Source organism: Parasteatoda tepidariorum, chromosome 4, assembly GCF_982258835.1.
Source record: "Parasteatoda tepidariorum strain Cologne lab strain chromosome 4, Ptep-v5.0, whole genome shotgun sequence".
In the NCBI taxonomy this organism is placed as follows: Eukaryota; Metazoa; Arthropoda; class Arachnida; order Araneae; family Theridiidae; genus Parasteatoda; species Parasteatoda tepidariorum.
In genome coordinates, this window is record NC_141758.1 from 40,316,019 (window position 1) to 40,343,505 (window position 27,487).

The following is a 27,487-nucleotide window of genomic DNA, read 5'->3' on the forward strand; positions in this document are numbered from 1 at the left end:
TTTTTCGTAAATGCATATTAACATATAAAAAAAAATTAAACTTGACAAATTATAAGACAGAATAGATTTTTATAAAAATAAAAAACTATCAAATATGTAATTCCCAGCACAAAATAATTATGTATGAAACTTAGACTTTTAAGAAATATTCGTATATGTATAAGGAGAAATCTAAATACCTCTGGTGGACAAAATTCAGGACAACTGTCAATAAAAACTCTTCCACTACAGTCTTTAAGTTCCTGAAAACCACATGAATAATTTATTAATCTGTCAGAAAATAAAATATTTAAATGCATATTTTATTAAAAAAAATATATATTATTGAGTGAAAAACATAGTCTGTATTATCTACGAAGAACAATGCTAGTTTTGAAGCAAAAGACACACTAAAATCTACTTTTCAGCAAATTAAATCTGATTAATTTCATAATTCGATGACAAATAAAATTTACAAGAATAAATTCTTTGAACAGCAAGTGATATCTTTAAATTATACAGGTAAAAGTTAATGGTGACTTTTTGTTATTAGAAAAGTACAGAATCCTAAGTGTAAACAGAATTTAAAAGTACATTACTGGAAATCATCAATTATAAAAATGGAGGCTATGTTGTGTAATTTGTAATGAAGATGAGAGAGTTTAGACAAAACAACGTAACATTTATTAAAATACCACAAAGAATATCATAATGAAAACATATTACAATCTGGTGTAAATTTAGGTTTCAAAATCAATACTTACTTTTGCTCAGTTTTAAAAGTATAGAACAGACTCTCATGTTCTCTTATTAAATCAAATAATCTCTCTGTCAAATGCATGTGATCCTTGATGCTGGGGTTCTCATTATGCTAATCCAATTAATGAAAAACCAGGATGGTTTGAAAACTTAGATGTTTTTAGGTAGTTTAAGACTAATACTCAATACCAGTCAATGCTACATTCAAGTGTTATGCTTCTTCGATTTTTCCCTTTTCTTCAATTTTTATTAATCTCAATTTTTTGAAATAATTAAGGCACAACTCTTTTGTGCTTTCTGTAGATATTTGACAACTCCATCCCACAAAATTTATTTAAAACCTAAAGTGAGTACTCTTGCACATGGTTTAAAAGAAAATGAAACACTCTTTTCACCTCGCTCCGGGAAAAGAAGATACTGATTTTCTTTTTTTCCAGACTTTGATTAAACAGAACAAATGTGAGAAAAGAAGGGTTCACTTCTTTCTAAAGATATCATGTGACAAAAAAAAAACAAAAAAAAAACACATTTTTTCATTCCTTTTGAAGAATCTGAAGATGGATTTTTAAGGAAAAAATGGTCTCTGATTGGCCAGGTTAATTAGATAATTGGATTAATTCTTTTTTTTTTTTTTGGTATTTTAAGATTTAGATAGTTTAAAGAATATTAAATCTGTAATAAATAATATTATATAATTTTAGGCACTTAAAAAAGGAAGGGGAAGAAAAAGAGAAAATCCAGGCTAATATGCAAAAAAAAAAAAAAAAAAAAAAAAAAAATTGGAATTTATAATTAGAGAAATGTATTATGGATGGGTAATTGTGTAAAGCTAAGGGTGGTGGCGCTAGTGGTAAAATTGCTCTTTCAAGACTTCCGGGTTACTGCTTCCGATATATTTTTACGCCGCAGATTGAAAAAACGCGCCATCATATTATTGCATCATATCTTTTGCAGTATTTCACATGTACCGAGTTCTTTCTTTCAGCCTTTAAACTTCGGCATTATCATATTAATGTTATAATCATTAGAATATTTTCTAATTGGAGTAACTTAAAAAGATATTTTTGGCGACATTTTATTCAAATATAGCCAAATAAGGGATAAAATACAAAACATGGCAAACCTTAAGAATTATTCACAATGAGATATTAACTTTCCAAAAATTTTTTTGACCTTACGACCTCTGAGAATCAATACATTTCTGAAAGCTCTTATGAATGATACAATTATGTTCAGATTTGAACCCAAATTGCAATAACAAAGCTGCATAGAATATTAGGCTTGTTCACACATCGCCTCGTAGTCATAACATAAGCGGAGGGATACACCGGAAATTTTCTAAATTTCTTCCGGTTTAAGGACGCTTGTTATTGTTTACATTAGACCACCCATCCATAACACACAGCACAATTATTATTTCCAAATTATTTTTTGTAACACAAAATTTTTTTGTACGAAACAAATCATCTTTTCTTCATAATATTTCTTATGAGGAACATTTTTTGTAAGCAAAAAAAAAATTTTTTTTTTTGTAAAAAAAAAAAAAGGGAGAAAGAGAGTCTCCACGAAAGTTAATTTTCAAAAACTCAACACAGTTAAATTTATATCCCTCAAAACATGCAAAATCAGAAATTTTGATAAGAAACCATAGTTTCCTATAGCTTGGCAATGATAATGAAGAAACAATCACTCAATTAAAGAAAAAATTCATTAGTTACAAAATGTCTTGTTAAATAATTTTTAACTCTAATTTTAAATTACAATTAATTAATGCAGTATTTAGTTACAATTTTATTAAAAACATTTCAACTGTGTTGTATTTTAATTTGTTTTCATGAGAGAAATCAGATAAATTTATAACTATAAATTATATATATCTACATCGTATATCCTGGTGTATAAGTCAACCACCTATTTTCAATTACGAGATAGCAAATTTTTGGTTTGTCAGATGTATAAGTCAAATGCTGAGAAAACAAGTATAAAAATTTCTAAAATAAAAAAAAAATTATTAAGTCTACAAAACTGTCTTAAGTTAAAGATATTTAATATTAAACACACTTACAAAAACAGGAAATTTCTGCATTGATCTTACAGTTGTCATGTGTAAAATTATACAAGATATATTGCAAAATGTGGATTTAAATGTTATTGTAAAATCTTTTGAAAAATATGTCTTTTTTGAGTAAGTCTTTTTAAAAATTAAAAAATTTCATTGTGTTAAATTTCTTGAAATACTCTTAAATAAATTATCTTAACTATTTCTATTATAATTTTCATTATTTATAACTATTTCTATATTAATTTTTTTCTAAATATAATTTAAAGTATTGTTTCTAAAATAAACTCAACAAGAAAAAAAAAATTTGATAAGAGAATAATGCAGATTTAAATAAGAATAAGAGATTGACATATTAAAAATAGTTTTTGAAAAAGGTAAATGGATGGCTCATATCTATCTCGTGGTTAATAATGCATAAATATGTCCCGATCAATGATTGTCCGACGTTATTAGTAGTGTGAAAGTTGACCCCCAGATCTTAGGAAAATTTTAGGAGTTTAAAAGTCGACTTATATAAAGATATATACCGTAAATCTTATAACAGTGAGTTCTGACAATTAAATTTTCGTGTTAATTGTCTAAATCCAAACACTCCTTTAAAATGACAAGTTGGTTTTTAAGGATTATTAGGCAGAATTCTTAGGACACCTGGGTATATGCGGAATACTGAGTATTTCTTAATTTGAAATGTCAATAGGCCTACTCACCCCTTCTATCTGAGGATCGCTAGTATTCCTTGGAATCCATGATGGAAGATTAAACAACCTAGGACTAAAAAAATAAAAATTTAACAAAAATAGTTGAAAATAGAGATCAGATTAAACACACATATTTAACTTATAAATATTTTAAAATAAGAACAATACCTGTAAACTAGAGGCAGAGGAAGAAACATAAGAGCTGATGTCATATCTAATCCACAATCCAGCATAACAGTTGTTCCTTTGAAAGTCAAAATATTGCATGGCTTGTTTGGATGCGCACTTAAACAATACTGTAAAAAGTTATAAATTAATATTTTAAAAAAGGCTTCTAAATTCATTAAAATCATTGAGTTATTGGAACTGATTTTCTACCCGCTCAGCCAATTTTCCTCACCAAGCTTTTTTGACTCATTTTTATCAGTGCCAATGAAAATGTTTAGCATTACTTACTAATTTGGAAATTGTTATTTTAATATTTTAAACAAAATAATTAAAATATCAATTATTAAAGCAAGAAAATTCAGATAAAGTATATTAAATCTTTATCCCTGTACTGGAAAACATAAGTTTTATAATTAAAAAATACAGCCAATTTATAACAAATGTTTGTCCCTGGGCACCAGATTGGATAAAAGTAAACCAATATTGAAGCCTAAACAGACCCATAAATATTGAAAATCATGTATGAAAAAAGATATAATAGCTAGGGCCCTATAAATTATGCGAAGATGCGGAAACCCGCATAATTCACAATTATCCGCATAATTTACAATTTTCCGCGTAATCGCAGCATATCTGTATAATTTTTATTTTTCAGCAAAATGTATTCGTTTACCAGATAAATTTCTCCTTAAAGGTTTTTTTTTTTTCAATTGAAATATATCTTCCTTTTCAATTCCAAGAATCTTTTTGGTCAGGTGGTCAGATCTTTCTAAGAATCTGACAGAGGTGAACAAATTCACAGGAAACTTTAAGGAATTGTTCAAGCATTGTCCTGCAAGAAAGCGCCGATATTTAAAGTTTTTAACAGATGACAATAAGAAAGCTAAACTTTGTCCAGCACCAATAAAGACACGGTGGAATTCCTGGTTTAAATCAGCGCAATATCATGCTGAATATTGTAATGTTTACATAGAATTTTTCAGCAGTAAAATAAACCTTACTCCTGACACTGCTTGTCTCAAACAGTGCAAAGTTTTGATGGAAAGCAAGTACGTTTGCAAAGACTTTCAGTTCATCGCAGAACACGCTCAGATATTAATGGATACTCTTCTCTTTTTCGAAACATGTGGTGTATCTATTCACAAAGCTTACAATAAGATTTTTGATCTGCGGTCTAAACTTCGATGTAATTCTCAGGCATCATACTCACGAAAAGATTCACGCAACGTATTTCTTCAAGAAGTGTTTCACAAAACAATTGCAAAGTTGAATACTTACTACTCTCCAGAACTAGACGTATTCAAAAAACGCAGGCCCAAGTTTAGTCAACCTGCATTAAACTTCATGAAAGCTGCTCGAGTTTTCGATCCAGAACAAATAGTCAACCTCAATATTGAAGACGACGATGTATTCAAGAATATTGCAGGAATGAGTGGTCAAGATATAAAACTCGAGTATGCTGCTTACAAAGAATATGTAAAAGAATGTTCAAACCAGGACTTAAATTAGATTCTGGAATTCAGAGGTAGTCTCAGAGAGATTTCCAGACTTACAAAAAAAGCAAGACAAGTGCTCTCAGTGCTTCCTAATTCAGTAGATTGTGAAAGAGCTGTATCCTGCTACGGCCAAATTTTTACAAAACAAAGACAGAGTTTGAAAGAAAACGCAGCTTCTGGACTAACTTCTGCATGCATAATTTTTAAAAGACACCGCATCCTTGCCGCATAATTTTTAAAAATTGCCGCATAATTTTTAAAAAATTTCCGCATAATTTATAGGGCCCTAATAATAGCATACAAAACAGAAATCACTTAGGTATAAACGACAAATTAATTTCCTAAAAAATAGTTTCTAAGCTCTTTTGTCAAAATCTGTCATGAACAACAATGCGGAAAATTTTACACAAATGTATATCAGGTATTGCATTCTTAAACTAGTAATAAATATCACTGAAGAAATGGCAACATCAATATCTTTACTCCCCTTAACACACCATCACATCACTTTTTCTCTCTGCTAGAACCTCAAAAACAAATCAACCCTATGACAATTATTATCCCCAATGACAGAAAAAAATTCACCAAAAGATCATGATTGAACAATGTCAAAGCAGTTTTTTGATTATAATTAACAAGTCAAAGTTAAAAACAATTGTGCTAGATTAAAACAATAAATTGGGATATTAGGAATTTATTAACTCTAAATATTTTTATTTTTAAAACTAAGTTTTAAACTACATTTCTATTTTTTAACTTATCAGCTCAGCACTGATGTACTTGTGACAAGTTTATGCCTATACTTCTTTTTGGAGTACAAGGAATTTCAATTTCACTTTTTACAGCTTGAAATAGATGGAGTGAGATTTTCAGAACAGGGATTGATTCTTGCGTTTGGGCCTGAAGTACTATTCCATTTAAAGTGTCCATAAAAAATTTATAAGCTATTATTGATTAATAACAATTAATTAACATAACTATGGTAATAGATACAAAAAATATGGAACTGTTCAAATATTGTGTAGGCATATTTTTAGCAATTTTAATTTTCGCACCCACCTTTTCAGCAACACTAAGCAATTCACAACTCGCTCCTATGCTCACGTAAGAAAGTTGCTACACCTCCCTACAGAGTTTCTGCTTCAACTTTTACTATTTTTTCAGTTTCAGAATTAAATTCAAATAAAAAGATGCACAACTGCATTTTTTGAAGTGCAAATCGATTTTGGATACCCCTAAAGTTCAGTGGTGCTGGAATTGCACTAAACTTTGCCTTAAACAAAATTTAAGAAATAATTCATTTTGTAAAATTATGAGTCAAATATTCAGTAGGAATCTTTTGTGTTTTCCCCTCTTGAGCTATGAAATTCTTCATATAAATTTTTTTCTAACTTTTTCATTCCCTAAATTTAACTTTTATTTCACATTTTAAATTTTTCCATTTATAATTTTTTTGTTACATTTTTATTTTGCTTTTTAAGAAAATATTGAAAATAAGGTGATTTTAATATAATCGGAAAGCATTGTCATTGCTTATACTCCTCCTACCCCTTGGTCAGAAAAAAATAAGCAAATTATAACCTCTGTTAGGAACTCACATAACATTTCAACGGCCTCTTTGTGGTAATAGGTACCTAATGTAAGTAACTGTGGTAATAGGTTTTCTCAAGACCCCATGAAATCAAACAGTACCACTCTGGTCCTATTTCCTTGATGACAATATTTCTTAAGAATTAAGTGAGAGATACTTGATAAATTTGTCCTACATCAAAAATTAAAGATAATTGTCATACAAAAACAAAGAAGCTCAGAGAATATTAAATAATTTGTTAAAAAAAAGGATATTTCTGTATCATGATCTGTCGCACCAACTACAATAGCTGTGCCAACTAGATTTTAAACTTGAATTTTTTTTTTTTGAAAAAAAACCATGTAGATCTTTTCAGGAGGGTGGCTACGAGTTATACTCTTCGAGTTGGTACTTTTCTGTGATGATTTTTTTTTTAGTTTCTCGCGGACCACTGCTGGGAGGTTGTCAATACTTCGCGATTATTCTGCCACAAATCACGATACGGAAATCTCCCCATTTCTTTATTTTCTCATATAATTTGTAATGCATAATTAATGGAATAAGAGAAAGATTAATATTGCTTGGGAGGATATTTAACAACCAGAGTATAGTTTTACAATTTAATTTATATCAAAAGCTCGCAATTAAACTTGATTTGTAATCTAGTGATCAAAAAAGTAGTGATTTATTCAACAGCAAACAGAATTATACATTCAATCAATGTAAATCAAATACAATGCAAATAAAATTAATGATAAATAAAGAAAAAATATTAACTAGTTTCATGATTGATTCCCAATGTTGCTAAATTTGTTACAGTATAGTTGATGTGTAACTTTTTCGAAACACCAAAAGGAAATTTATCAAACTTAAGAAATTAAATTTAAAAGCCGAAATCACGAAACCGCATGTTTTGAAAACATATTATTTGTTATTGTTAATATATTAGTGCGGCGGCAAATAGTTCGTTCGTTAATAATTAAAAATTAGAATATGATCCATCGTTCGAACCATTTATAAAAAGTTGAAAAAGTTTGTGCAGTTTACTAGTAGAAAACTTTAGAACGCACACGTTAGAAAATATTTACATTATGTTTCGCTGAAACCGTAACTAAAATCGAAATCAACTCAGTCACCGTCACAGTTGTTTTAAAAGTGCATATTTATTAATTAGTTACATTTATTGAGCAAGTATTTAGAAAATTCTTTTCAGAATTCATCAGCAAAGTAATTAGTTATCAAAATAAAGAGCACTCATTAAGAAGTAGTTAAACTACGCTTTTTTAAGCGAAAGCCACGATTCTGATCGTGGACCAATCAAGCTTGGCCACGACCTGTCAAATACGTTTTTTAAACAGCTGCCTGTTTGTTGATGATTAGACTTGTGTCTGTGGGTACAACCGGCTGAGCAACTGCGCATGCGCAGGGCGAAATTTTTCGACGCCTCAGCCAGTTGTAAACAACGAAAAGTTGCCAAATGTTGCAAACCTATCTCTTTACAACTGGCTGCGAGATTTTCGGCTTTGGATAGAAAGTTTATTAAATCATTGCCAGATGGCGCTGAATTTCAACGAACAAATGGTGATAAGAGGAATAAATTTTCATTTAATAATGATGTTAAGTTATTAATGAATTTTTAGAAAATACATGAGTTTTTAAAATTGTTTTATAATATTCATGACAAGAAAAAATAAGTGTGTGAAGTAATTAACTTGTAATATACTATTATATAATTAATCTTATATAATAGTATCTTTGGCTATACCCATATCTTTAAAAGTATGCAAACTCATGATAATTTTTTATTTAAAAGAATTTTTCAAGCATATGTATGTATATATATGCATTCCAAATTCATGTGAATAGTTAGATAAATAGCTATATATTAACAAAATCTATTATTTAAGTGGTAGTACATATTTTTCTCATTAAGAAATTGTATACAATTGAAAAACAGAGTATTTGGTAATTCAGTTTCACTATCTTAACATTTCATTCTTTGTAAATATTAAAGATTGATACAAAACATGGATAAAATTAATTTGATCCTATTCAGAACACTCATTTAAAGCCTACTTCATACAAATAGGTAAAATTATTGTTACGTGTCATTATATGTAAATTAATTTTACATGATTAAATATTGTAATTAATATGATTAAATAATATAATTTCAATATGATTATGACAATCTTACTGCTTTAATTATTATTTCTCACATGATTAGGCGAAGCATAATTTGCCTTAAAATATGTATTTGTAACACAGAAGATTTAAAAAGATTCTTAGAATTGAAGAAACAAAAATAGACAAGTATATAATGACACATTACTGAAATTATACATTTAGTTGTTAATTATGATCTTTTAAGTACAATTTAAAAACTATTGCCAATAAATGTTTCATGGAAATTCAGCCACTTAAACCCTTTGCATTCTGAGTACTTTAAAATGATTTTTTTTTCTTACAAGTTTATTTAAAATATACCACTTTCTAATAACTAACAATCATAAAATAATGTAATTAATATTAAAAAACATTTTTTAAGTGGTTACTTTTGATGTCACATCAGAGTTAGAAAATTTCAAAATAATAGGTATATCCTTTCTTAAAATATAAGTTATCTTGCCATATTGTACTTAAGTCTAAGCTGTTATTATGCCTTATACTTACTAAGTAATAAATATTTATCAAATAAGTAACACCAAGAGAAGCATATTTTATCTTAAAAACCATTTAACACACCACAAAATATTAAAATCATAAAACAAACATCAATTAACTAACTCAAACTGTACATAAGCCCATGTACTAGTAAAAACTGAACAGTAGGCTTTATTATTTGGGAATTCATGTGAAAACCTTGAACAAGCTGTAAATAAAAAATTAGGCATGCTACGCTTGTAAATAAAAATGCACCCTCTTGCAATGATTGTTACACAGTACGTATAAGCACAAACATATTGATTCACGATTAGTAGATTAAATAATAAAAGTATTCCATTCAAATTGTCATTATTTTTCTTTATTTACCAACTGTCATTATTTCGCCACAAAAGGAGAGGCACTTTTGGTAATGTCCTAGTGTAAATTTTCAAAGTTAGTGAATCGGATAAGCTGACCTTTCCCCTTTAGCATTCATAAATGTTTTGCTCATGATTGGACATGGTAATTAAAACACATTGGACACCAATGAATACCTCACTAACTGTCCTACTTTGGCTCTTAGATTTAGTAAGATAATGCAACACTTAATATGCACTATACAAAATTGTTAAACATCTAGATATCCAAAATCCATAGGCAGGGTTGGCAGGTTTTTGACATGTGACAGTTTTTGACAGTTTAAACCATGGTTTAAACCGTCACGTCAAAAACCTCACTGTCAAAAATGTCGAAAATGTCAAAAACCTATATTTATATGTGAAATTTAATTAATACATAAAATTTTTATATTTTTTAAAGGATAGTGTTTCTAAATATGTTCTAGAAAAAAAAATGTTTAAATTTTGAAGAAACACTTATATTTTGAATAGTAACCAAAATCTTGTACTTTTGAAAACTCACATCTTTTGTAATATTACGTATTCATTTTCATGTGTTATTGAAAATCTGCAGTGATATTATTAAGAAATTTATTTATAACCAAATTTAGTGTATAGTATAGATTATACTAAAAATTAGACATTTTTATAGATAAACATTAGCAGTTTTGTACATTAGACATCTTCTTTTAAAGAAATTTTTTTTTTTATATTCTTTTAAATCTTCTTAATAATCTTTTTAACATAAGACAATACAAATTTAAGTGCTTTCTGTTAAATACACAGAGTAGTTAGTGTCGATTTACAGTATATTCAGCCTATTCATTTACTATGCTGAAAATTTAGTTTATCCAAATACTTGTGAATTTCATTTTGCTGAATACGATATAGTTTTGTTGAAAATCTAAATATTCAGCTGTTGAATAATCACTTTTTGCTTTCAAGATATGCATTATTTGTATTCTTAATACAAGTGGAGAAAAAAAAATTAAGAGATAAAAATTGTTTTAAAATGATAAGTGTAATATTTATAAATAAATATAATAAACAATATGAATTATATTTATCATTATTCATAAATATAACTACTTTTAAATTCAAATTAACATATTGGATAATAAAGATATTCGGTATAACATTAAAAAAAAAATTTTATACACTTGTATCTTGTATCAAGTTTGTATTTATACAACATAACTTGTAAGTTCCTTATAAATATTAGTTATATGTTCCTTATATGTCAAAAATGCATAGTAATAAACTTTTAATTTTCTTAAGTATCAAAAAGAAGAAAAAAAATTTTAAATATAAATATTTAAAAAATTTTTGTGCAAAATTTTTCTGCACATGCATTTGAATATAAATTTCTGAGATTTTAAATCTGTTATTTTACCTTAATTTTAATTAAAAAATATTTTAAAACCTGCTGATTACCTATAGTATAATTAAATTTCAATATAATGGCAAACTTCTATTCTATCAAACTTCAGTTTTTGACATTTTTGACGGTTTAAACCAGTATTATACCCTTGTCATGTCAAAAACCACTTTTTGACGTCAAAAACCCAACCCTGTCCATAGGTTAAATGAACTTTTCATATTAGTTGCTAAAAGAACTTAAATATAATGCAGTACATGTCAATAAACATGGAATTCCACATACAACTTAATAATACAATATATATCCCTTTTTAAGATGATGTAAACAAAAAATATATACATATAAGGTAATATACTCACCAATCACCATTATACTTACTAATACACCTATATTATCAGATTCCCAAAAAACTCCACATCGAGAAAATTGTTTGTGGAAATCAAAAGATGCGGCTTAGAAGGGGCAATAGAAAGAAAGACCTGATATCAAAATAATAAACAAGTTCCCTCACTAAAGCCCCACTGAGCCATTGTGCATCATAGATTATCGCTAAACTGCATCACTTCTCCACAGTTAAAGGTAATGCTTGCACAACCTCTGCTTAAGAAATCTTACAATACTTATATACATTCTGGTATTTCATCAATTATTGATGGGAAATATATATAATTATAAAATAATCTTAACTTTACTGGAATTTTGCACAAGTAGATTCAGTAGAATATATGTCGCTAAATACATCATTTAGTAAAAACTACCCCAATAATAAAACAATGAAAGACTCAGATAACATTTGATAGATTTATTATGGTGCTCTTTTATATTAACTTAGTTAAATTTACTTCAATGTGATATACAAGTCTACAGTTACCACATTACTACGTAAGCTCAATCATAGTAGTCAAATTTTTTTTATCATAGAAATACAATAGGGATTATAAACACATCTAAAAATTTCAATAAATTCATCTTTATAAGTATCATAATTTAAGAATCTACATACGGTTAAATAATCTTAAAGAAAAGTAATTATAATGTCAATATACCATCATTTACAATTAATAACCTTTCAATTGTAAATGATGGTACATTGACACCTTTTAAAACCATATAATTACCATTTATTATATTTTCTACACACATAAAAGAATTAGAACAGTTCAGAAATTTTTTATTGATTACAGTTTAAATATGCAAAAGAATAAACTACCGAATATTTAAAATAATACTCTTTTATTAACAGACATTTTATATTATATTACATTTCCTATTTTATCAAAGATAAAATAGGAAAACAAATATGTACCTAAGCCTAACTCAGTAACGTGGAAATCTTTAACTACTTTATCACAGATAATTAGAATTATAAAATGTCGTAAACGCTTCTAAATACATTGATACAAAATTATAAACAGAAAAAAATTATTTAAAACAATTAACTTACTTTATTTAATGAATCATAAATAAAGAGCTTAGTATTACACTAGCAATCGAAGCTACACTTAATTACACCTGTAAGCAACAAACTATGTATACCTCCGCGCAATCTCTTCAACAGGGTTACTTTTCGAAATTATTTGGTGAAAATTAAATTCTAGCCAAGCATTTCAAGCGCATGCGCAGTTGCTCAGCCGGTTGTACCCACAGACATAAGTTGATGATTAGTGATACGTAAGCATACGCATACTTAAGAAGAGCCGGGTCCCTCGATGTTTATTTGAGCCGGTATTTATGAAATCTGAAATTATGTATTTTTCAGGTAAATTATTATGAATTTTATTATTAATGTGAACAAAATCTATTTTAGGAAACATCAAAGTTTCCTAATGTATGCCTAATTTTGTTACTTTGTTGCATTGTATTTATTGACATTTTATATTTAGGTTTATTGTTTCTCCAAGCTGTTTTCACTCTATCATTTGCATTTTATGAAAATAACAATGAAGTTGTTGAACTGAATCCGTCTTCTTTCAACTCTAGAGTGGTGGATAGTGATGATATATGGATTGTTGAGTTTTATGCACCATGGTATGTAAAACTTCCTGACGCTGACTAGTTCAAGCTTTGTTCAGATTTCCAAATAAATTTCAAATATTTGATTTTGTTGAATGTATAATGTTGCCAGAATCAATTTTAAAAAAGTCGTAAAAATTTACAAACTAGGTGAAGTTCATTATTTAAATTTTATTGTGGTCCTATTTTTGCAAATATTTTTACACTACAAGATTTTACTACTGACATTAAATTATAGATTCACTTTTTAAGTTGATCTACGTACGAAGATCTTTGTGTAATTATAATTTTTGCCACAGATCCAATATAAGAAGCAAGATAATAAAAGAAAATTAAGAATAAATTACAAAAACATATGGATATATTATATCTGCACCTATATCAGTTTAGACAATTGAATATATATTTCATTTCTAAACAGATTTTGTGCATTAGCTTCTAAACATTTTTAGCATTGTTGTTATAATCATTGAAAGAAAGCAAATTCAATATTAATGTCAGACAAGCACTATATAACATGTTTATTGCTTATACAGGAATCATACTGTATTGATGCTAAATAGAAGTTTTGTTGGAAATTATAATTATTTAGAAATATCTCAATGTACCTGTTTGCGTCAATTGAAACTATTGAGTTCTTCTACTTTGATTAGATTTAAAATGTCTATAGTAGTTTGCCCAGAAATGCTTACAATTTTGTCTGCTTTTGTAACGTTTATTTTTTAGTTTCTATTTTTTAGTTTCGTTTGGATCACTACCCGGTTGTTACCGAAACTTGGTGATTTAGGAACAAGCATCAAATTATAGAAATCTTACTAGCATTAAACATTAGTTGCCTTTATAATTTTTTTCAAGCAATAGTTACTTTGCATAAAGTTACTTTATATCAATGCTTATACTGTACTTTTATTTTTTTACTTTTGGTTGATATGCAAGGTTTACCTTCTTCTGAATTAGTTTGTTCTTATATTAGGAATCTGATCTCAAGTTTTTCAGATCTTAAGGAAATGTTTTAATAAGATAGATTAAGTAACGTTCACATTTTGAAAAATATGCTTCAGTTACAAAAATTATATTGTAATCTTTTTATTAAGTCTGCACACTCATTTCAGGTAGTGAAACTATAGTTATGCTCAAAATATGTAGATAAAATACTAACTTAGTAACTAACTTAGTCAATGTAAGCACTACAAACCTAAGTGTTAGAGTGTTTGTTGGAAAATAATTGATGAAGAAAGTGTGTATTAACATTGAAGCTTCTAATTTTTATTCCTTGTACTCATAATTGAGAAGAATGTGAAAATAATCTTTTTACTTTCAGTGTTTTAAAACGTTTAAAAAAGAATTTATTTTAAGTTGGCAAGTATACATTCAATGTTGTCTCAAAATATAGTTTTTCTTTTTAAATGTTAAAATAAAAATTATAGCTATTAAAATAATATGCCTATTGAAGTTAAATAAAAATTATTGTTTAAAAGGAAATGGGAAATATTTAATTAAAATTCATTATAATACAGGTTTTAATCCATATCTTTGACTTGCACCTGACATTTTTTTATATTTTGTATCACTTATTTGCATTAAATTTATAATATAAGAAAGAAATGTTTTACATTGAAAAAATATAAATAGGTTAAATGATTAATAGAGAATAAGTCTGGAATGATTTAACTTCTATCTAACATTTCTTTATATCCATTTACTGAAGATATTTCCACGTTTTGATATTTCAAATCTGTATCTATAACTAAAATTTTTAACTATTTTAATTTTTGGAATATTGTTTATTTTTTAAATTATGAAGTTAATCCTATTTTTATCAAAAATTTTATTAAAATACTTTAAATATAAATGATTTATTTCCAATGTTTTTGTAAATATAAATATTTTTTTTTTTTTTGCTTATATGTTTATTTCTACTTTACTGTAGGTGTGGTCATTGTCAAGCTTTAGTGTCAGAGTACTCTAAAATGGCAGCTGCTGTAAAGGTAATTAGTAATTTAAAGTACTAAAATTATTTATTCTTTCTTCTATTAGGAAAATTGTTCAGTGTAATTTTATGCTTGCGCAATCATTAAATATTCTATGAAAAGTTATAAAATTTATTTTTATAATATCAAAAAATTATTTAAAAATGTTTTTCTTTCTCTTTTTAAAATAAAATTTCTGTAAGATCTACTTCTGTATTTATGTTAATAATTTTTCATCCTTTTGCTACTATAAAATATTTTATTTAACTCATTTAATTTGCAAATAATTGGTTGAAAGAGTTGTTACAATGTTCATACGTATTCACATTAAATGCTATTAATATATGTCAAATAACTAATGTGGAAGTCTGAGTTAAATGAAATTATCTAACTGTTTTGATTAGCTCCTTTCTATTTAATCAGTCAATAAAATAGTTTTGCTGCTTTCAGTCTCTTCTTCATCTGTTGTGATCATTTTATTTTTACGTGCTTCAATACTATCCTTATTGTGTGTGTGTTTTTTTTCTTTTTTTTTATTACTTATTTCTAAAAAAGGTAATTATTTCAAAAGTACATGATTTTTTAAAGGAATTTTTTTTTTTTTTGCTCTCTCTTTTTAAAAAAAATGCATTATCTTTTAGGGTATTGTAAAAGTAGGAGCTGTAAATGCAGATCAACATCAAACTCTTGGACAGAAGTATGAAATTCGAGGATTTCCCACCATTAAAATATTTGGCTCTAATAAAAATAAACCAAAAGAATATTCAGGTCCTAGAACTGCTCAAGGAATGGTTGATGAATTATTCAAAGAATTGAAAATACAAGTGCAGGCTAAACTAAGTGGCAAGAAAAGTGATAGCAGTGGTGGAGGCAAAAGTCGTAAAGAAGTAAAAAAAAAATTTTTACTTGATTTTAAACATCTTTACATTTAGTAAACTTTGATAAAATAACCCTTAGTATCGATAGATTTCTTTTACTTATGAAAAATACAGGTATACATTCTATTAAACGCATTCTCCTAATTTATATGTAAACTAAAAATATTGAAGTGATTTAGTTTTGAATATTTTGGTTTGATACAGTAATTTACTTAATATGTGATCAGAGGTTCGTCTAGGCCAAATTTACTACCGTTTAGCGGTATCTTCACAAATTCAACTTTAGGAAAAATTTCACAAAATACTTTTTCTTAAAATTTTATTTTTGTATCCCGTAAGAAACGATAAATCCATATTTGTGTGTTGATTTTTTTATGTAATTTTTAAGTTTCACAAATTATGCCTAAATTTTCACAAAAAAGGTACCTTTCAGAAAAACCTAGACAGAACCCTGGTGAACGTTGTATATGTTTTGAGGAAAGATAAGTTAGGCTTAATAATTATTTAAGTCAAGCTTTATGATATAAAAAGAAAACTTAATGTCTGTACATTTTTATTTACTTACATACATATTTTTTCTTTTAATTTTAATTTGACTGATGTATATAAATGATATGGTTATGTTTCATTTCATTGATAAAATTTATATTTTAGGGAGATAAAAAAGATGTTATTGAACTGACTGATTCTAATTTTGAAGAAACATTATTGCAAAGTAAAGACATGTGGCTAGTTGAGTTTTATGCTCCTTGGTGTGGACATTGTAAACGCTTAGAACCCCACTGGACTGAAGCCGCCACTGAGCTAAAAGGAAAAGTTAAATTAGGCGCATTAGATGCTACTGTTCATACAATAATAGCCAATAAGTATGGTGTAAGTGACATCAAGATTGTTTATGTATAATTTTATTTCCAGTTGTTCCATCGTCTGTAATTCAACATAGAAATTTTTATTTGTGGAGTATGCCTGTTAGTAATGGATTCTAATTTTATTTAAGTTTTATACAGTAAAAGATCTATATAATGCAATTCTTTAAACCGCAATTCTCTATAAATTATACTAGCTTTCTGAGTGTTAACAGTGAAATTTGAAATTCTTGCTTATTTATTGAAATTTCTTAACTTTTTACATTATTTGCTAACAGGTTTAAATTTTGAAAGCTTAACAAACGAAAATTTATTAATTTGTTTGTTACTAGTTCTAATGCTGCAGAAAATTTCAACTTTTTTCTGTGAAACATAAGCACTTAAATACATATTTTGCATTTTTAAAGTGAAATGATCTACGTAACGTGAAATTCCATAAAACTCAAAACATCACGTTTCAAGGTTTATGTTATAAAGGACTGCTGTATTTCTTAAATTTTGACCAAAATATTATGTAATGTAAAAATTTGATTTGAAGAATTTTTACTATATATAAAAAGAAGCTAGGCTTCTAAATCCACTTAGTTTTAAGATAATGGTAAGAATATTTCATGTGTAAGCATACGCCTATTGTAGATTATTTCAGTGAGTTCAGTTTTAAAGGTTCAAAAAATTATAAACTTGGAGGTAATAGATAAAGACCACCTTTTATATTTTGTAATATCATATATTATGTTATATTATATATATTATATATGTTCTATTATATATTGTTATATTATATGTTATGTTACATTAGATGTTATGTTACATTATATATATTACATTATAAACACTTAACTTGTGAAATATTTTCAAAAATTAAATTGTCTTTTAAGATTAGGGAATTTACTAATGTAAAAGAAAAATAAATATCAAGGATAATTTTCTTTGCTTTTCAATAATCTTTATTTAAAATTGTCAGTAGCTTTAGTTTTAAGTTACTTCTAAAAAAAATAAAAAAAAATAAAAAAATGTTTTGCAAGACCCATATTTTTGTATTGATAATTAATTAAGCAATTTTTTTCTAAGACCAATTGCTTGCTAAGATTTGGGAAATTTAGTTATGCAAGAGAAAAAAATCAAAAATAGTTTCCTTAGCTTTTTTTTCATTATCTCCATTTAAAAAAATTAAATTTTATGTGTAGTTTTTAAATTTAAAAAAAAAAATTATAAATTAACTGTATTGAGTTTATCCAAATAAAAAACAATTGTAATATATTTTAATATGATGCTTGTTTTTGTATATTAGGTAAAAGGATTTCCTACTATAAAATTCTTTCCACAAGGTGTTAAAGATGGATCAGCTGAAGAATATGATGGAGGTAGAACAGCATCAGACATTATAAATTGGGCTTTAGAAAAACATGCAGATCTTGTGCCTCCTCCTGAAGTCTTACAAGTATGGTTTTAATAATTTTTCTTTAAAAAACTTGCAAAATGTTTTCAATAAAAGGCCGTAATCCTCTAAATTTTTAGATGGTAAAAATCAGATTAAAAAAAAACATTTAAGCATTAGAATGTAAGTAAACAAAATGTTACAGAGAGATAATTATAAAAGTTTACTTCAGTTCATACCATTTCTTCCTAAAAGTTTTCATTGTCTTCATTGCACTTTTCAACTGTAAAACTTTTTCCAATTTATTATAAATTCTAATCTATAAAATTTTTTAAACATTGTTTTTGAATTATTGTTACAATACATATTACAATCTAAATTATAAAAATTTTTTTCATACTAAGCAAAAGTTTAATTATAAGCAACTACTTTAATAATTAAATAAGAATAAATAAGCAAGATATTTTTATAAAGGATTGTGAGAAATTCTAAAAAATAATTTGCTCTTATTTTACATTTTTGTGTCAATGCTTCAGATGAATCCCTTGTTTCAGATACAAAAACAAAAAATTCCTGATGTTCTTGCATCTCATAATTTTTGAAGAATTAGTGAAAAGGAAGCAAAATGTTTACTGCTAAATTTAATGTACAATAATGGTGAAATATTCTAAATAAATTCCTCAAAGATTTTTCCAATATGAAATATTTTCCTGAAATTCATTATGCTTAGTCATTAATATTCACTGTTAGAATTAAAGTTCAGTTATGAAAATAAATTTCTTTAACTATTTGAGTGTTTAGCATGAAATTTTTTTTCATTATTTGTCATTCATAGATATTTTAATATCAATGAATATGAAATAATGAGAACTTTTTTATTATTTGATAATGTTGAAAAATATATGAATTTAATTCTTGCAGCTTTAATATTAAGATTTATAAATGACCAAATCTAGCTTAGTCTTTAATACACCAAATTAAGTTTTATTTTTCTTTAATTAAAAAAGCACAGTTCATGATTTTAATGATAATAATAGTATAATGAACATAACTCATTGCTGTTTTAGGTCACAAATAATGAAATATTGAAACAAGCCTGTGAAGATTCTCCCTTGTGTGTCATCAGTATTTTACCTCATATTTTGGACTGCCAATCTGCCTGCAGAAATGAATATCTTGACATCTTAAAGAAAGCTGGGGAACGTTTCAGAAAGAATAGATGGGGCTGGATTTGGGCCGAAGCAATGGCACAACCACAGCTAGAAGACTCTTTGGGCATTGGTGGATTTGGTTACCCTGTATGTGAATATGTTTAATGTATCTATTTTCAAAAATATTTTTTAACATCGATAAATGGTTTTCTTTTTCAACCAAATGTTGAGCAATATTTTTAGGATTTAATATTCTGTAGTGTTCAAAGGATTAGTTTTAACTGTTTCCATAACTATATTTTTTTAAAAATGTTCTTAAGTTAATTTCTGCTTATTAAAACTAGATTGTGAATAAGCATACAATTCAAGTTTAACCAACACTTACAACACAATAAGATAACTGACAAACCCTCTATAAAGCATCTTCTATTTAAATGTAGTTGTGGTTAAGATAAATGTAAATTAAATTTTTTAAACTAATAATAAAGTATAGATGTAAAAATTTTTCGACCTTATTCAATATAAAAAAATAAAAATTGGAAGAGTTGGGGGTTCTAGAAACAAGTTCAAAAGTGAAATAGAAATGTTAATACATTAGATAATTTTAAAATACGTGGTAAAGATCCATACTAAAACTGGGTCATCCATCAATGCATCAGAAAATATCAATTAAGCTTTGGGTTGGGTTTTTTATATATATAGGGTGGCCAAGGTACGTAGCGTTTTTAAAAAGTGCTTAAAGGTACTTTTTTTATTGGGTGTTTTTAAAAAGTGCTTAATTTTCCCTATCGAAAAGTTTTTTTTTCTTCTTTACCATGTTGATTTTTTCCACATATTATGCCAAAGCGTGCTTTTCACATTGTTCTATTCAACGTTTTCACAATTAATTCGACCATGATCCATTTTGGTCCATAGCGTATGAAGGCACCAATCATGTTATATATTTAATGAAATACTTGCGGTGCCACAGGTGCGTGTACTGAGCTGGGTTCGGTGAGATTCTTGCACTCTCATGTGCAACTCTGCTGCATTTTCCAAGATATTCTCAATTTCAGGCTTCATTTTTCACCCTCTGAAGAAATCAAACCGAAAAATCTCTCTATCATTTTATAATGGCTAATATAATCCAGAAATGAGTTCTTTGTCAGAAACTAATTATTTTATCATGATCCTGTAAAGTTTTAGAAAATAATTTTGCATTTTGTTAATGTATATAGTGCTTAAATATATTTTTTAAGTGCTTAAAAAGTACTTTAAAGGTGCTTATATTTTGTTGAGAGGTTTGGCTACAAACCCTGGCAGCGTTTCTCCACAAAATTATGGTGCCTTAATTAATCAAATGTTTAAAAAGTGCAAGATTTCAAAATTTTACATTACCGTATGTAAAGCCCTAATGTAATTTTTTGAACTGATGTAACAAAACTTCAAAGGACCTTTTACACATTTGAAGTTGATCCTGAAAATTTGTTATATTCTGGATGAATAAAATTTTCCATTCCAATTAAAACAGCATAGTGTGTTGAAAAAATTTGGTGAATGATCTTATAGGACACAAGAGATAGAAACTAAATACATTAACCGGCTTTTAAAATTATTGCCATTAGATGCTATTTACTTTTCAATCATTTGTATAGCTGCTAGAAACCATCAGCAAATGCTTCTTTCATGATCATTTGAAACAAAATTGTTGGATCTGTGCGATGTCCAAAAAGTGTAGAACTCTTATCTTCCTCTTCATTTCTAAAATGTTTAAATCAATCAAGAACACACTTTAACCACTGCTTCATGCTCTCACACTTTTACCATTTTCATGCTCACATTAAGTGTGTTAGTTGATTATAATATTTAATTTTCTCAGTTTGGATGCTAAGAGGTATTGTTTGTCTCACAATACATATAATTGAGAACAACATTCCAACCCACTTGGCTAACCTGCAAGTGTCTTCGCATTTTACTTGTCCTAGCTAGCATCTCTTAATTTTCAACACACTGCACACAGCAAAAAGAATTTCCCAAGCGTAAATAGTGCCCTAATCAAACAGTTTTTATTTCTATAGAAAATAATTTATAGAATGTTTTTCATGAATACAAAAAAACTACATGCTAAAGAAACTAAAAAAAAAGGGGGGGGGGGAATTACTAGCGGTTATCAGGTATGCAGTAATAATTATGAATTTTATAAAATTTCCATGTGAAAAAAGGTTTTGAATTTTTTATTCATAAGTTTTATTTTTCTTGAAGAATGATCCAATGTTGTCTATTTCTATCTCCAACTATATATTTTTTTTCTTGTCTTTTCAGGCTATGGCTGTTGTAAATGCTAGGAAAATGAAGTTTTCAATTCTTAGAGGACCTTTCAGCTTTGATGGAATTTCTGAACATATTCGGTAAATTTTAGTTTTAGAATATACTTGTAGTGTTATTAAATTTTCAGAAATGTTTTTTTTTTTATGAATATTATTTTTAAACAATTTTTTTCATACGGTACTTTCCTTATTTAAAGTTTTTTTAAAATTATTGCTATTTGAAACACTTTCAAAGAAAATTTTTTAAAAATCACATTTTATAACCTTACTATAAAAAAAAAAAAATTTGTTTTCAATAGAATGCTGTTTAATCCAAATGTCGTCTTTTGTTTTAAATATTGTGATAATAAGGATAACATCTTTACTACTCTAAATAACTTGATAGCTTTTCTAAGCAGGACAGCAACAATATGAGAATTTGTCCTGTAAACGTTTCAATTCACCATGATGATCAGATTCAAGCAATTTCTCATGCATTTGAATATACAAAGAAAAAGAGAATACTAGAGCTTTAGAAGAATTTTGAAGAGATGTATCAGCTTATTAACCAAATCTATCATTTTAACAAATTTAAATTAATTCTTATCTCTCAAAAAAGATTGACCACATGGCAAGTAAAATCATCCCTTCAAGTTTTTATAGGCATAGAAGTTTTGATAAATCATGGCATTGCTTTAATGAAATTCTAAATTTTTTAATTCCATCTTCTAAGAACATTGTCTGAAATGTTTTATTGATTAAATAATTTTCGTTTAATCTCCTTTATTTTGTTACAGAGCTGTTTCTGTTGGACGTGGTAGCAGTTCTCCGATCAAAGGTGCTAAATTACCAGAAATTACTGACAGTGAACCTTGGGATGGCAAAGATGGACAAGTATGTAATGGCTTAATTCTATTTGTATTATACAGGGTGTTTCAGAAATTAACTCATTTCAAGAAAAGAAGAAGAAAAAATTTACTTTGACACATCCACACATACTCCTACCTCACATATTCATTGAATTCAACATAACTTCCCTGGGGCCCTACCATGAACTACAGGGTATGGAATAGAGAATCCCAGCTAGAAAGTAAAACTGGGAATGTTTGGTTTCATGAACCCATGATACCGTACCATGAACACTCTCATGGAATCAAACAAAGTTATTGTTTTTACTGATAGTTGAATAAATATGTTAATATGAAATTGCGTTAATTTATAGATTTGTGTAAGAATTTTTTTTTCGTCGTTTGTAACATCATTTACGTATTAAATACTTATAAAAGCATAGTTCAAGGAGCTTCTTCCACAGCTTTTATATTATATCTTTTACTGGAAGAATGAGAATATGGTTGATTAAACTTAGTTAAAGAAGAAATAAATAAATAAATATTTATTTCATAAATATTTTTCGCAACTTTTTTTTTTACCTGTTATTCTTATTCACATCTTTTCTTGTAAATAAATTGTTTTCTTTATAATGCATCCCTGTGGCAAATTCTTTTAATTATGCTGCCATTTGTGCATAGTATAAGGAAGCATTGTTCGAAATGAAGTGAAAATACTGTTGAATTATCTGAGAGATCTGACTCCAAATTTGTCAAAAAATGTATATGTGTTTAGAGAGAGCATTTTTGTTGACTTTCATAATTTAAAATATCTGCACTAATTAGAATATTTTAAGTCCACCTCCAATGGATCCCTTCTCACGTTGGGGTACTGGGCAATGACATCGCCGACACGCTGGCTAAGGAGGGGGCAGAAGAAACTTTGAGTCCAAGTTCACTCACCTTCATGGAACTGGCATCAAAAAAGAAAAAAGAAGTCAATGTTTTCTGGCTCGTACCCCCCAAACATCACTGGTACCAGAGCACCCGTCCAGGAGGTGCACTCAACATTCGGTGCAATCACAAGGAACAGACAGCACTTACCAGGCTTATCAGCGGCCACCTTAAGTCCCTTTCTTTCGAGGGTAGTGTTAAATCCTACCCAAACTGCCCCAGGTGCCACAACATGCAGGCTTCTCCCCAATATATCCTGGACTGTCTTGGTCTAGACAAAGAGGACATTCTGAATAACCCACTTTTGGTGGTCGACTTCCTCCAGGTCATGAGTTTCATGGATATTGCTTAGCCCTGCTAACTTTGGGGATAAGGAAGAAGAAGAAGAATATTTTGGGTTAGGCCCTTGAACCATTTATATTGTGTCTTAGTACGTGAAAACGTGATCATTAAATCAAGAGCAGTTCAGGGTTTTCCCTTTTTTTGTGTGTGTGTTATACACATGGGTGCAAGTCTTCCGTCCCCAGGACGGATTTCCGTCTTTCGAAAATGTCCGCGGAGGGAAGTAAGAGGGAAACAAGACTGACTCGAAGGCGGAAATCGGAATTTTTTTTTCTGTCCTTAAAAATATTTTTTAGGTCTACGTTATTGGTCTACTTTCTTATGTCCTGTTGTTATTTTATCAAAAGACAGATGAATAAATATTTTTTGTACAGTATTTAAACTTGATGTATTATGGTAAAGCTTTCTTACATAGTTTTGCATATTTAGTATTGTGTATGTTAGGTATTTCAGTCAAAAAAATTTCAGTCTTGGCCTTTTTTCCAACTTGCACCCATGGTTATACGCTGGGGATTTAGTGTAACTCCATGCAAAAAAAAAGTTAAAAAGTAAGGTTGTTGGTTTCCCAAACCAGTATTCTGGAAATGTCTGTTAAAGGTAATCTTGCACTATGTGGGTGAAATGTCGAGATGTCCTGTCTTGTTGAAAGATTGTGAATCCAAGAATCACCAAGAGGAACTAGGTACTTGAATTGCTTACAAAAGTTGGTCATTCTTAGATAAAATTTACTTACTCCACTGGCCCCGCTCTGAGGTGGTTTAGAGTTTCTAATCAACAGGACTGTCTGGTCGACATCTTTTTAAAATTGATGTCTTTCCAGACCCCTACTGGACCCTTTGCGGGGAAGCAGTTCCATATGGATGGCTACCTTATTTCCTACTTCAGAGCACTTTGGGGGACTACCTTGGTTGAACATTACTGGAAGGCCAGAAACTGAATGAGACAATGACCAGGGTGGCCACCCACCTGGAAAACCAGGAATTATCAGAGAATTTTTTTATACTGGAAAAGTCAGGGAAATTTGGATAAAAACCTGGAAAAATCAGGGATTTTTAAAGAAAAGCTGGAATTTTTTCTTAATTTTACTAATTTAAATTATTTACTAATTTTCTTAATTAAAATTATTTTACCATCTGTTATACCCACTTTCAGACCAAAATTTATTGCCAAGCAGTTGAAATACCACCAACTTAGCAATACTTACATCAAAAATTTGGTCCGTTATAACCCTGTTAAACTAAAATTCCACATGAAATTCCAATGGTTTCTTAAAGAATAGATTCCATTCCCATGAGGTGACCTGGCTAGCACTCTATCCCCTGAGTCAAAGATGATAAAATAACATTAAAAAAAATAATATTTTAAATAAAATACTTTATAATATTGACACTTTTCTTGTAGACATCCTACACTTTATGAGGGGGAAAAAAGCACATTGACCTGGAAATTTTAAGATTTTTACCTGGAACAATCAGGGAAATTTGAAACCCGATTTGAGTGGCCACCCTGATGACTTTTCTATATTTCTTCTATTGTTCTTAGTTTTTACTAGTTAGATTTTTTAAAGTTCGTCGCCATTGAAAATTTAAAAAAAGGATCACATATAACTTCTATCATGAAATGAGTTACTTGAAATGAAACACTCTAATTTTATATATAAAAAAGCTAAATTTTTAAAAACTAATAATTTTTCTTTCTCTTCAGTTACCTGTAGAAGAAGATATCGATTTGAGTGATGTTGACTTTTCTGATGATGACTCGGACACACAAAAACGAAAATCTGAACTCTGAGATGTGATTATAGAACTTAAATAATTGTGCATTACAAATCACTACAATTGATTTCATCTATCATTTGCTACTATTGTCTCATCATCGAGAAGTGCGGAAATTGTTTGTTCTTTCCGAGACAGGCCAGTGCAAATCTAACAAACTTCTGGAAGTGCTTTAATAACAGAATTATAGTTTATATTGAAGTAAACTTTATTTTATGAACGTCTGCATTGTTTTCTATTTATTTTTTAACATTTGTGTCACTGTGTATCGTTGTCAGAAGTTTGTCAGGCTAGATCTCACCAACGTTTGATTCTCTTCCATTGGAACCGTTGGCCGTGATCACAAATGTCTTCATACTTAACTATGGATCAAAGCTGTTTTCTTTCCTTTGTCCATGGCAATGTTTTGTAATAAATAGATTTTTCTATTAGTCTCATGTTTATTAATCTAGAAAAGGTTAAATTACAGAGAATAAATTAAAATTCCTTGCCGAAGGTCCCATATAATAAAGTGATATAACACATATGCTTTGTTTACTTTTCACTTAATAGCTATATTAAACATACTCTAGTTTGCATGTTAAACTATTTTATTGTTGCAGAGACTATGGATAAAGTAATTTTAACCAACATACTCAATATTTTCTAATGGCATTGTTTAAATTGCGATCCATGTTTTTAATGGAATTTAAAGACTTTTCTACAATATTTTTCATGTATTTCATTTTGATATATCTTTTAAGAATTTTTTTTTTTAATGTGTAGACTTGACTGAAACTTTTTGATGTAATTCAAAATATTTAATACGAAATTTAATTATAAAAATTTTTTTACTTAAAAGTGGATGGAAGTGTGCAAGTAGTATGTGGGCTATTTTTTTATTTCCCGGAAATATAAAAACAGAAATTTCACGACTGCTTTTTAACTTATGTTGTCTCTACTGGCTAAACTATTGACTTTTTTTTTAAAAAAAAAACTAATTCCTAATTAGAACGGAATATCACACCTGCCCCTTCTTCTTTGCTTGTAGAAGAAACACTTCCATGCACCCTAAAGTAAAATTCTCTGACTTTTCAGTTATATTGTGAATACTTCTTTTGATAAGCATCCTTCAAATGTTTCTTCCTGATTCTCTGGAATTTGAATTTCGTTTTCTTTTGGTGCCAGCTCCCCTCCCCCTTGTCCATATTGCTTCTCAATCAATTTTGTTACTTAACAATGAACAGACTGTCATGTCAACAAAATTTAAATGATTTTAAAAATTTTAATGTTATAACACAAATTCGGTAATGGTTCTATTGAAATAAAATTAAAATTTGCTTAGTTGACATCACAACTTTGTCCACAAGCTTGTTTTTTATATTCTTATTTAGTTTTTTAAAAAAGTCTTTAAATAATTACCAACAAAATTATCTAGTTTTGTATATATTTTTAATTGCATAGATTGATTAAACATATTTTACATGAAGTTTATTATAAAAGTAAATAAATTTATTTACCACTCATTAATTGTAAAAATGGTAACTAACCATAAATCTTGCATAATAAGATATCTTGCTGTTACTTTTTAATAGGTTAAAGAAACAACTGTTTTAGTTTTAAGCCTTTTATTTCAAATAGTTATCAAAAACGCAACAAAATAATTTTAAAACTTTGTCAACTGATCATGGAGATCTCCCCATTTTGTCAACCTTAAGTACACAACTGATGCAGGGAGATCTTGTTTGGCAATAGTTTTAGCTGTTAAAAACTATTAACATTGGCTAGATTATACTAGAGCACAATTCGTTCGGTCTTCAAAGCATTAAGAAGGAATGATAGAGGGGTATTGCTGCTCAACAAAGTTAAATAAGAAATAAATTTGCACACCATTATTGCTTTTAGGCTGACA

General features: G+C 28.1%; 2 protein-coding genes across 7 annotated transcripts in view; one reads left to right on the top strand and one right to left on the bottom strand.

The window, feature by feature from the left end:
• IntS9 (integrator complex subunit 9) overlaps positions 1-8,100 on the bottom strand; it is a 29,862-nt gene extending 21,762 nt beyond the window's left edge. The window contains exons 1-4 of one of the 6 annotated variants that reach the window (XM_016063924.4): positions 7,911-8,100; positions 3,667-3,794; positions 3,508-3,571; positions 180-242 (exon numbers count right to left, since the gene is read on the bottom strand). In XM_016063924.4, coding sequence (XP_015919410.1) covers positions 180-242; positions 3,508-3,571; positions 3,667-3,794; positions 7,911-7,952 — 297 coding nt within the window. In that variant the 5' untranslated portion in view covers positions 7,953-8,100. Of the gene's footprint in view, positions 1-179; positions 243-3,507; positions 3,572-3,666; positions 3,795-6,221; positions 6,241-6,760; positions 6,925-7,509 lie in introns of those variants that run through there. The other 5 variants (XM_016063927.4, XM_016063925.5, XM_071182193.1 and 2 more) reach the window with 5 other exon arrangements.
• Positions 8,101-12,830: 4,730 nt separating this feature from the next.
• On the top strand, positions 12,831-26,027 carry CaBP1 (Protein disulfide-isomerase A6 homolog CaBP1). Its single transcript, XM_071182194.2, has 10 exons — positions 12,831-12,916; positions 13,041-13,185; positions 15,101-15,158; positions 15,782-16,027; positions 16,673-16,891; positions 18,176-18,325; positions 19,330-19,560; positions 21,715-21,800; positions 22,496-22,592; positions 25,526-26,027. The coding sequence occupies exons 1-10, from the start codon at positions 12,889-12,891 to the stop codon at positions 25,610-25,612; spliced, it is 1,347 nt and encodes a 448-aa protein (XP_071038295.1). The 5' UTR covers positions 12,831-12,888; the 3' UTR covers positions 25,613-26,027.
• The last annotated feature ends 1,460 nt before the right edge of the window (positions 26,028-27,487 follow it).

Bases quoted from the DNA above. Each gene is read 5' to 3' on its own strand.
- CaBP1 (XM_071182194.2), top strand. From the start codon at position 12,889: ATGAAATCTGAAATTATGTATTTTTCAG. The intron at 15,159-15,781 runs GTAATTAGTAAT...ATTATCTTTTAG, and splicing joins AAATGGCAGCTGCTGTAAAG to GGTATTGTAAAAGTAGGAGC. The intron at 19,561-21,714 runs GTATGTGAATAT...TTGTCTTTTCAG, and splicing joins TTGGTGGATTTGGTTACCCT to GCTATGGCTGTTGTAAATGC.